The 22,003-nt window shown below is 34.1% G+C and overlaps 1 protein-coding gene across 2 annotated transcripts in view; it reads right to left on the reverse strand.

Moving 5' to 3' along the window:
* NCAM2 (neural cell adhesion molecule 2) overlaps window positions 1-22,003 on the reverse strand; it is a 514,069-nt gene that overhangs the window by 105,467 nt on the left and 386,599 nt on the right. For both annotated transcript variants that reach the window (XM_032877992.1, XM_032877993.1), the window contains exons 10-11: window positions 5,756-5,943; window positions 740-836 (exon numbers count right to left, since the gene is read on the reverse strand). In XM_032877992.1, the coding sequence (XP_032733883.1) occupies window positions 740-836; window positions 5,756-5,943 (285 nt within the window). The remainder of the gene's footprint in view (window positions 1-739; window positions 837-5,755; window positions 5,944-22,003) is intronic.

Genomic DNA, 22,003 nt, shown 5'->3' on the forward strand with positions numbered 1-22,003 from the left:
ATTGTATCTGCATGTTATTATTTTGTTATCTTTAAGCTTTTGGGGAAGAACTAGAATGTTTTCATATATAAAATGAAACACTTTTCATTGAAAGTTATATAACTCTAAATTTTCTATTTGCCTTAAAAATAAGCTATTCTTTGTACTTTCAAGCTTAGGATTTTAAAATAGGTGAATTTTAGTTTATTTTCTTTCAAGATGTCTTTTTAAATTTTTTGATAGGATTCTTACTCAACATAAAATATAATTTGCTTTCTTTTTTTTTATTTTTTTTATTTTTTTTTTTAAGATTTTATTTATTTATTTGACAGACAGAGATCACAAGCAGGCAGAGAGGCAGGCAGAGAGAGAGGAAGGGAAGCAGGCTCCCTGCTGAGCAGAGAGCCCGATGCAGGACTCGATCTCAGGACCCCGAGATCATGACCCGAGCCGAAGACAGCGGCCTAACCCACTGAGCCACCCAGGCGCCCCTATAATTTGCTTTCTTAAGACATACCTTTTTTACTTCTTTTGTAGATGGCTCACTTATAAAGTTGGGTGATCAGAATCATGGTTTAAAATCAATCTTGATTAGTAAATATGTTCTAATTGCTCACTATCTGTCAGACACAATTGTTCTAAATTTTTAAGCACTGGTTCATTCTTCCTAATAATAACCTATATCATGACTTATAAAAATGAAGCTATTTGCTTATAGAAATATTTTATGAGATCTCAGAAATTATTGTGCTATACTTACCAGCCAAAGCAAGAATATATTCTTGAAATCTTGTTCCTATACGGTTAGTGGCTGTGCAATTATATCGTCCAAAGTCATTGTCAGATGTAGGTGCTATCTAAAATAATCATAATAATAGAAGTTTAACAATTTTAAAACAAAATCATGGCAGTTTTAAAATAGATTCTAGTATGCCCACCATTTTCACACTTGTTCAATTATTCACAAATCCTTGTCATAATTCTTTCTCTCTGTCAAGTAAGCATCACAGCCTTTTAAGATGTAATGCTTGGACCTATATTTTCACAGGACTAGGTAAAATATAGTTTAACTATTAATTTATTTGGTAGACAAATGCCATCATTTTATTATATCTATTGAATAGAAAAAGTCATTAGATATTTTTGTATGGAAAGCTCAGAAAGTGGCTCACAGTTTGAAAAATATATATTCTGCAATTGCTGCAGACATGAGCTTGAAAACAGAACACTGTACCAAAAGCATGGTTAATTAACCCTCTGTTTTCTCTTTTAGACTAAAGTCAAGCAGATTTAAAGTTCATGAAAGGCTGGAAATATATCAGGTTTCATTTCCCCCTCTCATGATTTTATTGAATATAAAATATTAATGAAGGATGAGGACTTACTTATCCTAAGAAAGAAAGAAAGAAAGAAAGAAAGAAAAGGGAAGGAAGGAAGGAAGGAAGGAAGGAAGGAAGGAAGGATGGAAGGAAGGAAGGAAGGAAGAAAAAGAATCTTTCCAGGTATGTATTTTGCTAGAAAATGTTGCCCTTGGGTAGCAATCCCTGTAGACAGGCACATTATCTTGATGGCTAATAATAGTATCTTGCCTCCATTTCTGTTCAATTCCTATCATTCTCTTTCAGTTTAGGTGGAAAACAGCTGACCTCAGTCCTTACACATTTGAAATCCGTAATTAAGTTAACCTTCCAGGAATTTATTGCTGAACATTGGGGCCAACCCTGTAATTCTAATGTACCGAAATTCTGAAGTATCAATTCAGAAAAGAGATTTGATGATAGTAATAGATATAATTTTCAATCCCAGTAACTATTATTAAGAGAGAATATGCTTACAAGAGTTGCTGTTAATTTCAACTCTATCCCAAAAGGGGGGAAAATGATTTTGTGGTAATGGGAGGCTCTTAACTAAAAGTGCAATTTTGAGGTCCATTGAAGATGATAATTCTGAAAACGCACAAAAAAGCTGTGCCATTCATTCCCTGGTTAGCTGTCTATCTAGGAATAGATCGTAAGTTTAAGAAGTAGAGACTTTAACCATTTTTTTGTAAGTACTCCTGAGTGATTAAAACATTCATTTTTCTTACATTCAGCTTTTAATAAACCAAGCTAACTTGACTTGGCCATAATTTTACTAGTGAGAAAGGAAACTGCCCCCAACATTTCTACATTTTGCAGGCATAGGAGAGTTATTTGTACAGTCCATAGGGAACAATGTGCACTGAATTGATAAAATACAGACAGGATGGCCATGACAAAGAATCAGGACTATTGTGCAGCCCCTCAATATTAAGCAAGTATTTTAAATAGCTAGTTTCATTGGAACAACTTTTAAAAGGCTCAATTCAGGGTTTTTTCATTTGTTGGTTTGTTTTCTGTTCCTAGAAGTTGACCTATCAAAGATAAAAGTTTTACAGTTTTATCTGAAATCATTTCTTTATTATGTTGTATGATTAACAAATTCAGAAAACACCTCTAGTAGTACAGATTATTAAAAAAAAAAAAAAGCCCACAGACTTAGATATAACCTGGCAAATCATGTTCCCTGCTGCATAGCTGATGTGTCCTAGGAAAGCAATGTGAATGCAGCATTCAATAGTGCCTTTATGACCCATCCCAGTTCAATAAAATGATAGGTAATTTTATATAAAAAAAATTGTACAGCAAAGGTATGTTATAAAGCAGTTTAAAAATATTCACACATTTAAAATATACCAATTATTGCTGATATTTATCCAGGAAGTGCTAGGAACACCTACATATGACTCCACTTTTTTCACATTTTAATATGCAGGTAAAATAATTTAAGATTAGTTAAGATGGTGGGCTTTAATAGTACATAATATATTGATCAACAAATATAATTTTGAACATCAAAATATGAGCTAGGAGTGCAATGCTAATAAAGGAGTTCTTTAGTTGTTTTCCTAAACTTTCATAAACTTCATTTCCTATTTCTATGTGTTCCATAGTGAGAAAATCATATGTTTAATAGTTAGCCTTTTACTTAAGATAAAGAACAACACCACAGATGATCAAAAGTGCAATATTATTCTAATCAACCTATTAGAAAGTTCCTACATCAATGGTTGCCCATATATTAAAATGTTGGCTTATTACCTTATTACCTTAGGAAGTGCTCAGAAGAAAAAAAAAAGGATGATTTTTACAGATTATTTTATTAGCACCAATCCAAAGGATTTATGGAATATTCTGTTATGTTTTAAAATTCATAAATTTAAAAGACTGAATTACATATTTGCTCAATGAAAAAGGAAAAACTTTAAAAACCAATTTAAGAAATCCTTTATTGACCAATTTGTTAACAACTGCACACTGTATTTTTATATATTGTATTATACGTTCTTAAGAATTAGCAATTATGTGACTATTATAATAATTCCTATGCAAAAAAATAATAATGTACTATCCTAAGCAAATATGAATGCTATTAATTTAAAATCTGTAATACTTATCATTGCTTTGTTTTGGTAGTTATTGTCATTTTGTTTTATTTTAAGTTGTATTAGCTACCCATTAATTATTTATTCAGGGCTTTAATTTAATTTTAAAAAATAGTATATACATAAAAAGTGTATGTTCAAAGTAAATGCTTTTTTTTTTTAAGATTTTATTTATTTGTCAAAGAGAAAGAGAGCATAGGCGGGGGAGTAGCAAGCAGAGGGAGAAGCAGGCTTCCCGCTGAGCAAGGAACCAGATGTGGGACTCAATCCCAGGGTCCTGGGTTCATGACCCTAGCCAAAGGCAGCTGCCCAACCAACTGAGCCACCTAGGCATCCCAAGGTCAATGCTTTTTAACCAATAAATCATGTGGTCTGTAAAAACAAAAACCACTTAGTTTTTACTTTGGGGTGGAGAAGAATGCCATTTAAGCAGAAGATTAAATAACGTGAGAGATTTATATGAATAAAGTATTTAAATATAAAATGTTTAAAATATTTAAATGTCATTGCTTAATACTGACTACGGGGAATTAGAGCTATCCCAGAAACTGAAAAGTGGTAAAATGAACAAAGCGGAAATTACACATTAGTCATTTAAACATGAATGAACTTAAATCTACCTGTTATGGAATAAATTGTGTCACCAGCACAAAATAAATATGTTGAAACCCTAACTTCTAATGTTATTTGAAGATAGGGTCTTTAAGGAAGTAGCTGAGATTGAATGAGGTCATAAACATGGGCCCTAATGTCCTTAGAGGAAGACAAGACACCACAGTTCTCTTGTTCTTTGCATGGTTAGAGGGCACACCTGCAACCCAAGGACAGAAATTTCACCAAAACCCAGCCCTCTGGCACCTTGATCCTGGACTTAGAGCCTACAGAAATATGTGGGGGGAAGGAGGTTACTTTATTTAAGCTACCTGGTCTGTGGTCTTCATTATGGCAGCCTGAACAAAGTACCCCAAACTGAAGTTAAACCTCACCTCACTTTTTAACTAGTTAAAAACGTAAATTTTATGTTAAATCTAACCAAGTTTCTTTGTGAAATTGACCTCTGTGTCAATTCCCAATAGTTCTTCTAATAAAGTTACAAAGTAACCAACTTAAATTCAAACAAATTTAGACACCACCCATCCCGAGGTGTTTAAATCCTTTGGAATGGGTGGTGTGCACAGATATTTGCCTTATTAATATTTTACAGTATATGTATTTGTTGGGCATGTAAGTGATAGTCAAAGCCTTTTTGCCCTAGGCCTAGAAAACCGATATAAAACAATAGTTCCTTTTAGAGTCCTACCCTCTTATCTTTTTGGCTATATTAATAAATAAATAAAATAAAATACAAAATCAAAAAGAAAGATACAGATAAAGATAATCATTTAATGAGCAAAGAGTCAGCTATCCAAATACTTGGGGAAGTGATGGCTAAATCCTTCTGTCAACCAAATTTTTCATGAATTCCAATTACCAGGTAGAAAAGTAAATATGGCACCAATGAGAACACCTTTAAGTTAACACATTGAGTGTCAAATGTTATTTTAAAACATGAATTTTTAAAATGAATGTAAATTGAATTACAGTGAAAAACATAGCATCTTTTTGGCTAAATAAGGTTATTTGAGAGAGCTTCCCAATTGTACTGAAAACATGAGGAATTGGAAGGTTCATGATTGTGATCATAGACACAAAAACTTTGGGAATCGATACACATACACACACACATAATCTATAATTAATAAATAAAAGGTATTGTATTCAAACAGAATTAAAAGGCCAGGTACTTGGCAATATAAAGACAATTATCTATAATCTTAATTTAAAATATAAAATGAAGTGAGGCATTGAACAAGTAAATCTGGTTTATTTAGAAACTTGTAAATATGCACCCACCAAAAAGTTATGTATGCATCTTAGATGGAGGGCATAATCTCAAAATCAATAACTAGTATCAGCAACACTTCTGGTCCTTAATAACTGATGAATTACTAATTCCCTCACCCTATTTTTTCCTGATATAACTGACTTTTTTCCAAAAGAAAAAAAAGAAAAATAATGGCTTTTACCATAGACTTTTTTTTATACGAGTGAGATATTATTAATCATTAATGGTCCATGATCTAAATGCACAAAATTTCCTTTTTAAGTAAATACACATGAAAGAGACACAATAAAATTTGTATGTGTATATATATATATTATGTAATATAAATGTATATTATATAATTGTATTTATATTAACATTTTATATGCATTCTAAAATAGGTGACTGCTAAAATAATACAACTTATTCATATGTACATGAACACTTACCTCTAATATCATCTTTCTCCCTGCACTATATGTCTTTAAATTAGTGATGTTTTTAGCTGGAAGGACTAATTTCTCTTTTCTCCAATGGACTGATGCTGGTGGATTAGATTTCACATCACAGCTTATATTGATCGGGTTTCCTTCCCAAGAGTAATAAATTGTTTGGTTTGATATAAACTTGGGAGCATCTGTAAAGCAAAACAATATAACATTTATAGACCTCTTCTTTAAGATAAATAATCACTTGATTAGTATGTACAACAATAATTACTGCTTGAATGCAAAAAGAAGCCACAGAAATTCTGTCATGTATTTAATATGTGACATGAGAACTCATAAAAATATGTTATTTGACTGTTTAATCAAATAATTTTTAATTAATATACAAATATTAAAAGTTGGCCAATTATTAAAGTATGAAAAATTAATGCTCAGAGTTAATTCTGCTTTTGATAACCTGACAAAAATTATCTACTCAGTTAATTAATAGGTATCTACATATGTGAAATCTCTTTCTGGAACAAACCTCTAATAATAAGGTGTGAGTTTAGCATAACAAAATCGGTGGTCTTGGGTCATATTTAAATCTTGTCTTACTCAAAAAAAATAAAATCTTGTCTTACTCATATAATTTCTTCTATGAGATATTTTTAAACAGATATAAAATCTAAGTTGAAATGTCAATATCACAATTAAGAAACAAGTGTTTCCTGAAATATCATTTCCAGTTTCAATTAAACCAGAGATTATTTAATTTAATCCGCAAAGTTGACTTGAAGATTAATCAGCTCCTATGAAGCTTGGCCAATTCTCCATAGCCTACCTCTGACCTCTATAAAAACAGTTCAGAGAAAATAGACAATATTAGTATATTACCTTATTGAAATTATCTAATTGTGAAGACCCACAAACATGATTTTTAGTCTTGCTCTATTCTAGAACGATGACGTAGCACAAATGCCAATCAACCATAGCCTCTTTGAGTCTCAGTAGTTAACAGCATAAGTATTTGAAAGAATTCATCTTTAAAATTTTTACATAAAGTGGTAGCTAAAATGTTGCTGATATTTATTATTATTGTCACTAATATTAACTACTTAAAACTTAATATCACCTCATAGAATATCAACTTCAGTAATCTAACTTAAATGTTTTGTTTTACTCACCCCAAGTACTTAAAAATGAGCTACACCAATTTTGTTGTATATGATTTTATAGAAGATACATAAGAATTTTAATCTGTAGTACAAATGCACAAGTAATTGAAAAATTCTTTTATTTGTTTTAGTGTATGTTTATAATGTCAATCTCACACAGATGTATGAAATATTAATTGACTGTTTTCTATCTAAGACAGTGAGATTATACATTGAGTTCTATCTTTCCAATAACCTTGTGAGGAAGGTATTACCCTGTTGTAAGCATGAAGGATCTGGAGTAAGAGCTGTCAAGTTTACTCCAGCACTACATCGTAGGTCTAGGATATGAATTCATGATGATTTTAACCAAAGATCATTCATTATAGATCCATTCAACCCAACAACAAAGTTATATCATTCAGTGCTAGAAACATTTTGGTGATGTGGATCCTATCATACATTATTGAAGGGAATAGAATTTGAACAATTCCTCAGAAAGAAAAAGAAACTTAAAGAGCTTTATAATTTTGCTTCTACAATCCAGTCATAGATCTCTCTCCAGAGAAAATAAGTAGAAATATTAGAAGTTTATATAAAAGGCTTTTAATGCATCGCTATGTTAACAAAAACTCAAAAAAGCTTAACGTCCCATAAAAGAGAATTGTCTGAGTAAGTAATAACACATGTTGGCACTCAGGTGTGCTAAATATTACACAGACATGTCTGCCTATGGTTTTCCCTCCACTTGCAATGTGCCTGTCCTTCTCCTCTGGCTGCCTTCAAAACTAGGCTCCACACTTCCTAAACACAGCTTTTCCATGACCTTCAGCTGTGACTGAGCTTCTGTACTTTGTGTTCCCACAGATTCTGTGTTTTCCCTCAGCATGGTAATAGGCAGTGGAAGGATCCACCAAATGATCTGACTCTTATGGGTTAAGATATGTCTTGGTCACAATTATATACCTGATAGCTTACATTGTGTGTGATGTTTATGTGGTTCTTAAAAACTGTACATTGAATTTACTTGAAATTGAGAAGTCAATGAATTTTCAATTCAACAGTTTGGTTAAATTTAACAGAAGGTATTTTCAAGGATAAAAGAAAAAAAAAATTTTTCCCAAAGCCTGGGAAGATTAAGTGAAAACTCTAAAGACGTGTAACTAATTAGGGGTGTAACTGTAAGAGAAACCAAACTTCCTGATATTCAGAGTCAAAAGCTAAGGTTATATCTATATCTACATCTCTAGCTCTATCTATAAAACATTTTATTACTCTTAATAAATATGAAACATAATCTCTTTAATATTCTAATATTCTAAGGAAAGGTTTATGGATAATTTATTTGCATATAAATACAGCCCAATATGAAAATCATACATTCTAATGGAACTATTAATAGCTGACTCACAGTGTACTCTGTCCATGATGTAGCATCTGCATGAATATGTGTTATAGTATTATAATTTAACCATAAACATAGGGCAAGATTTGATTTTTCTACAAAAGCAAGCAATTGCTGCTAATTGTTTGCCTGATGATCTCAGTAGGAATTTAATTTGGAATCACTGATGTTGAATGCAAACATGCTTACAGGCAATGCATGCTATACTGAAAGCCACATTAAAAAAAATGTATTTGTGGAGCGAGGCAAGAAAATATTGATAACGTCTATCTACAATAATACATAAAGTAAATTCCTCTACATTATATGTTTTGTAGATACCCTATCAATAGCAAGGCAGCAATGTTCACTGGCACAAGACTGGCATGTTAATAAAACCCAACAAAGAGTGTTGGGTCACTGGTTGAAGAAGGATGTGACTCTGGCACAGGCAACATGTGAAAACTTCAGGCTAAAAACCAGTAGCCATATTTCATGTTGATAAATCAAAAATAGTAATTTTCAGAGTGTCGATCTTTTTTAAAAAGTAGGCCTTTCACATCATGAAAGGCCTCAAATATTGTGCAGAGGAAATAAACTTTGGCAGTTAACCAAACAGCAGGGGGAAGGAAGAGGAGAGAAGAATATGGCATCAACAGCACATAAAGTAGTGGAAATGTCTCTCAAGGCATTGTATGTCCCCCAAATTCCGTTCAAGTTCAAATAAAATATTCTACAAATTTCAATGAACAGAAATAACTCTATTGGAAGAGCATTTTTGTGAGCAAAATGTAGAGGAAAAAATCAGAGAAATCTGCCTCGTGACAAGATGAAATATGTCCTTTAGTGGATGGAAAAGGAAAGGAATCGTTTCAGAAAGCTTTTGGTCACAATGAGAACCAAGGACCGTGGCAACAATGCCCTCCTTGACAAAACTTTTGTCACGCTTCCATAAGCCCTTCTCTAAGGACTTGGCTTTGTCCTCAGGCCCTCTCCTAGTCGGCTTCTTCCTTTACTAAAGAATCATGCTAAGTCGATTCAGTGGGAATTGTTCCACTGATATCCGAGTATCTCTGAAATCTGATCAAGTCCTTTATTATCCTCCCTTAATGCCCTTGTCCATGGCCTGCTTTTAGCAAGAATTCTGTCAGGCTCGTTTAGCAAGAAGCACATTATAGTTGAAATGTAATAAAGTTTCTCTTAGTAATTTTCCATCCACTGACTTCTGTCATTCTGCTCATTGGCTTTAAGTCCCCGCTTGTCTTTGTTATATTTGGAGTTGAGTTTAAGCTCTCTCTCCTATTCAACAGTCTTGACCACCCCCCATTGCAATAGACCTGAATATGGCCCTCTTTACCATTTTTCAGTGTCAGCATACTTTTTCCTTGACAAAATATGATAGAGTATATCAGACGCTTAACGACTGAGCCACCCAGGTCCTCCAGAATTAAACAATTTTTGAAAACCAATCACACAATAAAGAAATTTACCCCAGTCAGACTTTCAGACAGGGAGATATAAAAGATTTATAACCAACTGTGTGTGAATTCCCCCACATTCTCATTATGTGAGGAGATCTCTGTATTTATTGTATTTACCTATGAAAAAGTTAAACTTGTAATACTTTTGTGCACATGGTCATTTCAAGTTCTGCAGAACTGGACAGATTTCATGGCACCTAATAACTGAAAAGGAACATGAGAGTCATATGCAAATCTTTGTTCTACATACAAGAAACTGATTCCGAGATATTTGGGAAGGTGGCGGCGAGCCAACCCATAGTCTTTTGGCTGTTTATGATTGCATTAGGAAACCATACCACTGTGTCAGTTTTTCTATTAATAACTAAGTACATTTTCAGCGAGTGGTTTCTGTAGATCATTAATAGTGAAGTTAGCATTTAAAATGATTATACCAAGTAATCAAGGAAGTATTTTATTAGTCCTATATGCTGTATTCAAGCAATAAAGGAAACATGCAGCACAGTTTAGGAAAAATTTTGCTGGAAACAGGTGCACATTTGCACACTCACTTATTTCTAGGTGATGCCAATAAAATGAGGTAATTAAAATCATCGTCACTTTTCCAATTTTTCTGCTGATATATGAGAAGCTAAGAGGTAAGAAGAAATGTACTCTGGGGCATGCCAGTTATTTTCTGCACTAAGGGTTTAATGGTTAGAATCACATTTTAGCGACATATCCTTGAATAAAAGTTGCTTAGGTAAAAATGCAGGAAAGTTAACCTTACATAAGAATTGAAAAATAACAAAACCTGGAATGGGGAGAAAGAGGAGGAGGGAGAATGAAGGAGGGTTGGAGGAGAGAAGTGGAAAAGAAGGAGGAAAATAAGAACAAGGACAAAACAATAAAGTATATATTGCTTTGTTGTAGAATTTACATCTTATAACTATTTCCTGATTTCATCCTGTGTTCCCTTCTGGGTACTGGGGAACAAATGCTCAAGGTCCTCCACCTACTTGAAGTGTTTGTGTTCTCTCAAGTTTATTTTATAATTTGAGGTAATATGAAATAACACAGATACACTTTCATCAATTTCAGCATCAAGATACCAAAAGCTAAAATAATAAATTATAAGTTTATTTAAAATTGTAAACAGAGAGAAAAGTTAATCCATTGTTTTAATATCAGAAAGTCAAAGATAGGGGTGCCTGGGTGGCTCAGTGGGTTAAGTCTCTGCCTTCAGCTCAGGTCATGATCTCAGGGTCCTGAGATCAAGCCCCACATTGGGCTCCAAGCTCTGCAAGGATTCTGTTTAAGAAACTCTCTTGGGGCGCCTGGGTGGCTCGGTTGGTTAAGCAACTGCCTTCTCCCCTCCCATGCTCTCCCTCACTCTCTCTCTCAAATAAATAAATGAAATCTTAAAAAAAAAAAAATTCTCTCCCTTTCCCTCTGTCCCTCCCCCCTACTCGCTCTCTCTCTCTCTCTCTGATAAATAAATAAATCATTCAAAAAAGTGAACTTATTATGTAATTTTTACATCAGGAAAATTCATAGGAATTTCCCAAGTTGAGCTCAATCAAGTTGCTATTCCTTTTCAAAACATTAAGAGTTGAAAGTGTGTTACATTGCTTCCATCATTATAATTCCTAACATGTGCTATGCAATTGCCATTTTGAGTATGATACCTTCATATCTGAATCTGATCATTACAATTTATAGATATTTTGTTAATGTCCAAATATATTATTAAAAGGTTTTATTTATTTATTTGACAGACAGTGAGAGCGAGTACAAGCAGGGGGAGTGGCAGGCAGAGGGAGAGGGGGAAGCAGGTTCCCTGTTGAGCAAGGAGCCTGATATGGGGCTCCATCTCAGGACCCTGGGATAATGACCTGAGCTGAAGGCAGATGCTTAACTGACTGAGCCACCCAGTCACCCCTAAATATATTTTTCTTGAGTACATGATGCCTCTAATAAAAGAATATTCTAGAATATAATGAAAAGTAAGGGAGTTTTTTTACTGAAAATATAATTCATAAGATATAGCAAAAAATACTAAATGTAACTGCAAAATATTCTCCATATACAAAACTAACAAACAAAAATACGGGTACCTTTCTTAACAGTGAAATTCTAATTTTTATGTTTTTTAGTCTCAGTGAACTTACAGACCTTTATATGTGTGTGTGTGTGTTCTAGTGTGAACATTAGATGTGCATCATTTCAAGGAAATTTCAAGCTATCTATTTTATTTGTTGAGAGATATTATTTGGAATTAAATCATAAGTGGCCTCATTTTCATATTTTAAAAACTTAAGGTACTGCACATGTGGTAATATGCTTGAGAGTTAAAAAACAGTATCATATTTTTTCCTTAGTTTATCAAAAGGGCAAAATTCATCTTCAATACTCAATATTGTGATATCATATATTGTACTAGATCCCATAAACAATACCTTGTACATTAACTTGTTTAAGATTCAAGTATATTCTACAATCTACTGTGAATGATTAACATTTTATTTATGGTTCAGTTGTATTTGGTTTGACATTTTAAATAATATTTAGGGTGCCTGGCCAAACAAAACACTGCAGTTTTTAAATCATTGAATTGATTGCACATCTCCAGTCAAAATACCAAAATTTATGTCCACTGACACAAAGCTAACCATTAACAAGTGTGGATATAATTGTTTAGGTATAAAGGTTTCACCGACCTAGCTATTCATTAAATCATATTTTGAGCTTGTGGGAAAATAGTCAGACTTCTAAGGCTTCTTCATAAAAATTCCGAATACACTGCTCTGGGAAAGATAGCTGCTGCACTCATTATCCCAAATTATTATTGTGTGTCTCTGCTAACTACTATTAAAATGTGGGCGATTCATGTCAACAGGGAATCCATTCTAGTGGGTCAGGCAGATGCAGAAATACGTAAGTCTAATGAAGGCAATATAAGTACATGTACATGCACATAAATACAATGGAAGTGCAATGGGTAAGGTTCTTGTCTCAAAGGTATTAGCTCTGAGCCTAATTAGGACATTGTGGGGGGAGGGCTCAAAGAAAACTGCTGGAACATCATGACCCCTTACCTCTAACATTTTTTGAGCACATAAAATACGATGAATACAGTCCTAAATGCTTCCCATGGACTGTCAAATCAAGACTGACTATAAGAATCTGGACACACACACACACACACACACACACACACACACATAGTGGCTGAACTACAGTGAAAGACAGAATTTTGCACTTGCTGTTTATAAATATATATCAGAAATAGCGTCAGGCCTGCCATTGGATTTGGGTCCCAACTTTGCCATATCACAATTATGTCACCTCGATTTTCCGTTTATTAATTTGAGCTTTGGGTTTTTGATTCTGTTTTTCTTTATAGAATTATGAGTTGAATTTGTTTCTTTAACCTCTAGGAGTTCATAACACAGAAAACGAGAGACTTGGACAAGTTAAAAATATAGAGATAGGTTTATAATATTTACCATATATAAAGAAGCATTGGATTATATAGAGATGAAATTTGCTTTTGGCAAGAATTATAAATCCTTCAGGATAATGTTAATTATCTCATATTTATAAAAGCCTCTGTTTGGGAGTTTACACACATACATGTAATTACATACATATATGTATGCATATAATAAAAATGAAGAATAATCCTTTTTATTAATATCATTTTAATAAGTTAATATCTCTAAAACTGAAGAATGCATGAGAGAAAATCATGTGAGTTCCTTGGTGGTGAAAATATCAGGAAGCACCTGATTTTCAGGCTCCTGCATCTCCTACTTATGAATAGATTATTAACAAGACTATAAACATTATTGCATTGACTGTGAGAAGGAGAATATGTAAAACTGGATGTAAAATGAACACAGACCTTAAAAATCAAAGAACTATGTTCTCCTAGCTCCTATCACAATGGAAAGATGTCTAAAGAGAAATTATTTAAATTTAATTACATGGCAGCTGAGCTAGGACATTTCAACCACACTTCTATCCATGACCTTGACTCAATCTCTAATTTAAAGTTGTCAGCATAAGAAGAAATAGCAGAGCGTGTCAGGATCTAAATCTGTCATTCCCTCAAAATGGGGATCAGGAAAAGTATGTTCCAGGCCTACCGGGAGATATTAAAGAAACTTTTCAGACTGCCTTCAGACTTGGTGTGAAGTTACTCTTGTTTGGTAAATGTATTTTTTTATTTTATTTTTTTGCCTTATGGCTGAGACTTCAGGCTGAACATGCAGCCAGCGCTCATCACGGCATTCCTGACATGGCACCAAACGTTCCTCCTTGGCTATTTGCTCAATGAAAGCTTTTCACATTCTCCTGTTGTTCCCTCTCAGGCTCTGAAGGCTTTTTTTCTGAACACAGTTTATTTGTGGTTGGTACCTGTGACCTGACTAAAACCTTACAGCTTGCTGAGTGCCCGCCTGGATTCCTGAATTCTGCTTGTTCATGAGCTGGCTGAAAATGATAACAAAAGATAACACACAGGCTCTGGGATCTGAACTATAAAAACCTTTGACCTGAATTTCCAAAGGTTCATAAATAATAGAATCAGGCAACTCACTACACAAACTCACTGTACACTACTCATTTTGTGAATCAAACTGAAGAGCATAAGATTTACAATCAATGAAAAATAAATCTGTCCCTGAAAATCATATTGATGACACAACACGTATTGCCCCTCTAAAACAGTACTGGGATTATAGAAAATCTGTCTTGTATACTCTCCAAATAATTTGTGTACTGCCATGAAATACCATCCTCTCTTCTAATCGTCATATCTTCTGGTATAACATTTTCAATTTTTTTTTCTTTAATGTTAGATTTTAAGAACCACGATAAATAAGATATTCTTAAACATTTGACATTCATTCCTCACCAGTAAATCACAGTATATAAAAATACCATTCACTTCTCTCAGTTGTCACTATAATGTCCCTGGTTGAGGCCATCATCATTACCTGGTTAACTTTAGAAGGCTGGTCCTTACTGGTTCACCAGCCTTCCAGCTTCTATTTCAAGATAACGTTACTATCCTGATTAATCTTTTCTACAAGATCCTTTTCACACTTCTGAAATCAAAAACTTGTATAAAGATTTATAAGGTTCCGCATTAGCTGGCCCATGCCTATTTCTGTGTCTACTTTGTCTCTATTTAAGATAACTTCGATCCTGAGGCACTCACTATCCCTAACCTACTTCCCTGCTGTCCACACTTTGCACTAGCTTCCTGTCTGTCTGGTCACTTTTTGATACATTTCATCTTAATGCTTTCCAGTTCCCAAATTAAAGCACAAATTCCATGAGAGTGAGGACAATACTGCTTTTCTCACAGTTCTGTACAGCACCTGAATTTATATTTGACATTCAGTAGATGTTCAGTAAATAATAGTAAAATAAATGAGTAAAAATCCAGGTAAGTACAGATTCTGAATATCATCACTGCATTTAATAGAGAAGGAAAGGTACACCGACATGTGTTTCATTTTCCCAGTATGGCAGAATTTAGGACTATACTGCAGCATTAATTCTGTGGTAATACAATGTCTTTCATAGATTCTTATTGCTTATTTTGTGAGGAAGCCAGCCTCTTAAATTAACCAGGAATTAACTGCACATGTTTTTTTAATATCTAAAATACCTTGACACTTTTTCAGTCATTGAATTTTCACATTTGATTTATGCTGAGGGAAACTACCAAGGGAATAAAAACTAATATATCCTTTGGCACATTTAGAGGATAATTCAATTAATAATTTCATAGATCCAGCTCTACTGCATGTTCACTCATAGGCAGAATCAGCTATGGCAATTAACTGGACTCAGTCCATGTACCATGGGAATTCTAGTGGCTATGTGGAATACTAAATTAGACGTGTGCTTATTGCCAATTAACCCACCATAGTGTTGGATGTGCATTTTCTGTACTAAAGTTGAGCAACCAAGTTATGCATAAATCTTAGCATATTTTATGACCCTGGAGTCATAAGTGTCATATGAAGATAATGCCTATATAGAACTTCTTAGCACACACTGGGTTTTTCTTTAATTTGATTGATATCAGTTATAGAATTATTGCTGATAATAAGAAAAGCTTGATTATAAGTACAGTGAATATTCTTTGTACTACTATTCTTCTTTTCCTTGTCTTAATATTTACCTCCCTTAAATCATACATAAATATACTAATAAAAACATTTCACTACATATAGTTATTTTTTTTTCCTCTATGGCTGCTCTATATAATTGAATTTTCCATAAAGCTACAGTATTTTAAGAACTATATTATTATGCACAATTTTACATAGAAATTTAGGAAACAAAGCTTGGGAACTGGAAAGCACAACAACAGAATACGTGTTGTGACAGAAAAATTTCTGATCTGTCAAAAGAAGAAAGATTGGTCATACAGATATAGCAGCATTAAATTGTTTTATAAATAATGATAATGTTAGCTTCTTCAGAATCTGCCTTAACTGTAGTACATTCTGAAATTTATGTAATTTATGCTTATTGATGTCAAACAATTTTGGAGTTTGTCACTACTATTAGAATGGAAAAGAAAGCCCTATCAAGTAAAAAGTACATTTGTTTAATCTAGTGATGCAATTTGATGTTTAAGTGATTAGTCTTATATGCAGTAAGTTTAATTCCGTTCATGAACTTATCAAACACTGATGACCTAAAAAATTTCAAAAACAAACTAAAACATTTTCACTATTATATCTAAAAGTGCACGATTGTGCATTCTAGAAAGTTGCTTATTACATGCATAGAGGAATGTCTGGATCACAGTAATGGAAAACAAAAACCAGAAACCCTCAGTATTATTGCCATAATACAATAACAATAGCAACAACAATAATAATAGCAACATTAGAAATAATAATGATTATAACAATTAATATGGTGCTTATGACCGGTCAAGCAATGTTTAGTAATTTATGTAATGAACAAATTAAGTTGCAATTACATCAGGTAATATCATCACTATTTTACCTTTATATTTATTGCCTTTTAATTGAAAGGCTGAAATGTGGGAAATTATGTAAAACTCTTCTAGCTTCCTTTAAATAAAAAATGGTATCAAATTGTCACATATTTTAATATTCAAATAATCATACTATGTTTTAATTTTTATTTATCTATTGATTATTTATTTTTAAGATGTATTTATTTGAGATAGAGAGTGTGCAAATGTGAACAAGTAGGGGGACAGGCAGAGGGACAGACTCTGAGGCAGACTCCCTGCTGAGTGCAGAATGCAAGGTGGGGTTGGATCTCATGACTCTGAGATCGTAACCTGAACTGAAAACAGGACTCAGCAGCCCAACTGACTGATCAACGCAGGCACCCCCAGAGTATTATTTAATTGGACTTAGATCACAATTTCTTTCTGCTTAACTACAGTTTATGTTGGCATATATATATATATATATATATATATATATATATTTTTTTTTTTTTTTTTAAGATTTTATTTATTTGTCAGAGGGGAGAGAGAGAACACAATCAGGGGGAGTGGCTGGCAGAGGGAGAAGCAGACTCCCTGCTGATCAAGAAGCCAGATGTAGAACTTGATCCCTGGACCCTGGGATCATGACCTGAGCTGAAGGCAGACGTTTAGCTCACTGAGCCACCCAGGTGTTCCTGTATTTTATTTTATTATTTTTTAAGATTTTATTTATTTATTTGACAGAGAGAGAGAGATCACAAGTAGGCAGAGAGACAGGCAGAGAGAGAAACAGGCGGAGAGAGAGAAACAAGCACCCCGCTCAGCAGAGAGCCCAATGGGGAGCTCGATCCCAGGACCCTGAGACCATGCATGACCTGAGGCAAAGGCAGAGGCTTAACCCACTGAGCCACCCAGGGGCCCCTGTATTTTATACTTTTGATGTGCATTTGATTAGAACACCTTTTTATTTAAAGAGGTGAATAGCTATCATTTAAAAATTATTTTTACATAACAAAGCAAAATATTTTAAGTCAAATGGAATAAAAGTAACTCAAGTATGATTGGAAATGAATAATGTACGATATATTTTCAGAGCATTGCATCATAGTAAACAAAAACAAAAACTGTACAGCCTCTACTAAAGTAATATTGACATGGGTCTCCATCTTTAGCTTTTTCTTTGTTTTTGAGCTAAAATATGTGCATTCTTCATTTGTGTTTCCCTAGGGGCAATATGCTGCCTAGCATACAGTAAGCATTAAATAAATACTAATTTAATGAATGAATGTGTCAATAAGTATCTGTTTAATGAATGAATGTGTCAATAAGTATCAAGCATCTGGTTCTATACTATTATGTAAAAAATCTGTATTACAAATAATCAACAGTTATATAATAATATTATTGGATGTAAGGAGTAGAGAGATTAAATGAAAATAAGATTGAGGGCTGCCTGGATGGCTCAGCTAGTTAAGCATCTGCCTTAGGGTCAGGTCATGATCTCAGGTTCTGGGATTAAGAACACAGTGTAAACCATAGTCTGAATGAAGAATACCACTATATAAAAAAGACATGATCAAGGAAACATTTTTTTCCCTTTATGTTTATTTTAAATGATTTTATTATCCATTTGATTAAATAGGTAATCAGTTTCTCAGTCACCTACAATTTTAATCCAAGCAGGTGAACAAATCTAGGAAAGGCTTTTGGTTTGCTTTCCCAAGATAAATCTCTAAATTCAGAAAAAAAAAAAAAAGATTTAAAGCTATCTATTACATATCTAAATAACTTTGGGATTTCCCAGAGAGCTTCTGGAAAATCAAAAATATGTGTTTCGTTCACTTTCTTCCTTTTTTCTCCTCACTTTAGAAAAAGAGAGATGTTAGGAATAATTGGCTTTGGTTTTGGGCATATTATGCTATAGTCGAAACATTTCTATTCATTCTAGGAAAGAATATTTCATTCTGCAAATAAAAAAACTTTAAATAATATTTTAAAATAAATGTGTACATATTCAAGTGAAATTATCATCTTGGTTTACTAGGATATGATCTGGAATTTTTACATATCTAATCATTATTCTTGGATAAAAGTCTAAAATAACACTCTTTAAAAATAGTTAAAATAAGTAATCATAATATAAACTGTTGCTTAGGGCAAGACAAATGGTCAAATCAATTGTTAGCATTGATTACTCGCAAGAACTGGGAGCAGAAATTCATCACATGAAATCTGAGAAAAATCACAGAAAAAAATAAAATTATCAAAAATTAGAATACCTTTTATATTATTGGGCTGACTACATTGATAATTGTTCTTACAATCTTTAGAAGACTTTTTGGCAAGCCCAAGATAAATCAAAGATTTCTTAAACAAACAGGATTATCACTGAATTACTTGTATCTAACAAGTAATGTTTGAAATCCTGCTACATAGGAAGCATTTTAAGATAACAAGGGTGATAAACATAATTATTGTAAAGAGATGAATTGCTCTTATCAAGCCTTCATCTTCATCAGAGGAGCATAAATGGTTTCTCGTATCAGCGATAATAGAGCAGAGAGTAACTTTTACTTTGGAGGACCTAAAACATATGAAATAAAGTGATCTATGTGAGTAAGTGTAGTAAGGCAAATGAGTTACATAGATCTTTGAAATTGTATGCATACAGAATCAATATGATCTGATCTTAGTTTCTTCTTCAAAATACTATGATGATATTACATTTCTAAAAGGATTGTGTGTGTTTTTTTATTAGCCCATTTGTATAGTTTCTATGACACATTTTTAATTATAATTGCATTAAATTACATGTTATTTTGTGATAGTTCCGAAGCTGATCCATATAAGTAATTTCCAGCTTCCTGGATATACTGAAATATTTGCATATCCCGTCAGTCATTTTGCATCTTTGAAAAGCACTAATAATATACTACTTCAAATGTTATACAATATTGTGAACCTGAGTAATTATTATGAAGGTCACTAAATGAAGATACACTAATACCATTTACTTCTTTAACATCTTTAAAACAATGTAGTGAAAATTATGTCAGTTTTTTTTATTCAGTATGTGATGACACAATTCTGAAGCAATTTAGAGAGAAATGTAAATATACATGTTTTCATAAACTTGAATATCATTTTAAAATGATCTTTCATTCAGATAGACACTTCTGAGATGGCTTGATTTATGCAGCAGATATTTGCTCCCAAAGTCCTCCCAATAGGAGGCCACTCCCTGTTGGATTGGCGATAGGCTTAGCCGCCTGACTTTCTGGATGTGACATGAGCAGCTTTGTTAGGGGGTTTGATCTCTCATGCTTCTGCCATTACAAGGAAATGCCTTCATCCCTGTAGCTGTCACCTCTTCCGCCTGGCTACAAGTGTTACTGGATCCAAAGCATGGAGTTAAGCCTTGCTGCTTGACACAGAGCCCCCTACAGAAAGCCTGACTGCATCAGCTGGTTCCAGTTGAGCAGGAGAATTACTACCAAGTGCCACTGAGTTTTGGGGTGTTTATTATGTGCAATTTTTGCGATGAATCTCACTGCACTGCTCTATTTTCTTCTCCTTGGCCCTTTTCACTGTCCCATATTACAGATTTTGCTACTTTGTTTTGTTTAGTATCTGTTTTGCTTGCTGGAGGGTAAGGCTCATAAAGTCATTTTTGCTTGCTTAGTTTAATTCTCTATACTCGACACATGGAAAAGTGCTTGGATTGTAGAACATGCCCGATAAATACTGTTGGGTGAAAAAATACACAATTAATATTCTAACCTCGGCATGCCTAAGTTCATAAAATAACAAGTTTTGATCCATCTCTCCCATTTTACAAATCAGGAAACTTAAGTTTTGATCATTTAGATGACTAATTTCCTACGATTAGATCCAGCAGATTCATTAAAATCTAAGAATGGCTGCTAATACTATTACATTTAAATATTATTTTTGTAAAGCCCAATATATTAGAAAACTACTATCTAGTTTAAATCATCACAAACAAAAGTGGACTTCTGTCAGGGGATAGGTATCAAGAATACATAGATAATATTGGGAAAATCATGTTCTTGCTAGTGTTCCACTGAGATCAAAGGACAGAATTCAGAGGATGAAAGGATTTATGGCCACAGAATTCTGGCTGGCTGGATTCAAGTTGTTGGACTGGCCTTTTCCAAGACTCAGTATCATAACATTTGGTGGCCATGGTATTTGTGGGTGAAGGTGTAAAGTAGCAAATCCAATAAGGTAAGTCTACTGGCACCTTTCCTAGGGAAAGGAGGAAAGAGGAGAAGCACTGTTATGAACTGAATGTCTGTGCCTCATCTCCACCAAATTCACATGTAACAACCCTGCTCCCCAACATAACAGCACTGGGAGGCATGAGGAGCTGATGATGTCATAAGGGTGGAGACCTCATGAACGGGATCAGTGCCCTGCGGGAGTCAGGAGAGAACACTGTTCCTGAGCTCTGCTCTCTATCCTATGAGGACAGAAACAGAAGCCATAGTCTGCACCAGAACCCCACCATGCTGGCTCTCTAATCAGGGACTTCCAGCCTCCAGAACCATGCAAAAAAAACTCCTGCTGTTAATAAACCACCCAATCTGTGGCATTTGTTCTAGCAGCCTAAAGGGACTAAGACAGGCTGTAAGCAGTCGGCCACAGGGTCTTAGCATATCTTTCAGGATCTTCAAGACATAAAACTCAGTGAAGTCAGTCAAGTCTTGGTATGATGTGATCTTGGTGGGAGGCTTCACTCTGTGACGTTCTGCACTAGTTTCACCTCTCAGGTGATCTCCATCAAATCTGGAAAACTCTCTGCTGGGCACTGAATGTTTGTGTACCCTCCCTCCCCTACCCCAAATTCCCAGGTTGAAGGCCTAATCTTTAAGCTGATGGGATTTGGAAGTGGGGATCTTTGGAGGTGATTAGTTGTAGAAGTCAGGAGAGTAGAATCCCATCACAGGATTAATGCCCTTAAGGAAAGAGGAAGAGATAGGAAGTGTCTCAGTGTAGCTGCAACCAGGAAAGGCCCTGTAAGGACAGAACTAGAAAAAGGGTCTCCCCCATAACCTGCCCACACTGGCACCCTGATCTTGGACTTCCAGACTGCCAAATGGTGAGAAATAAATGGTTGCATTTAAGCCATTCTGTCTACAATATTTTGTTATCACAGCTCACATTAAGACACTCACTTGCTAGGGAGAACTGGGATTTCTGGGGCAAGGTCTTCAGTCCAGAGGAAGGACAGAAAGCTGTGATGACTTG

Source organism: Lontra canadensis, unplaced genomic scaffold (genome assembly GCF_010015895.1).
Source record: "Lontra canadensis isolate GAN:19392208 unplaced genomic scaffold, GSC_riverotter_1.0 scaffold62, whole genome shotgun sequence".
Lineage (NCBI taxonomy): Eukaryota > Metazoa > Chordata > Mammalia > Carnivora > Mustelidae > Lontra > Lontra canadensis.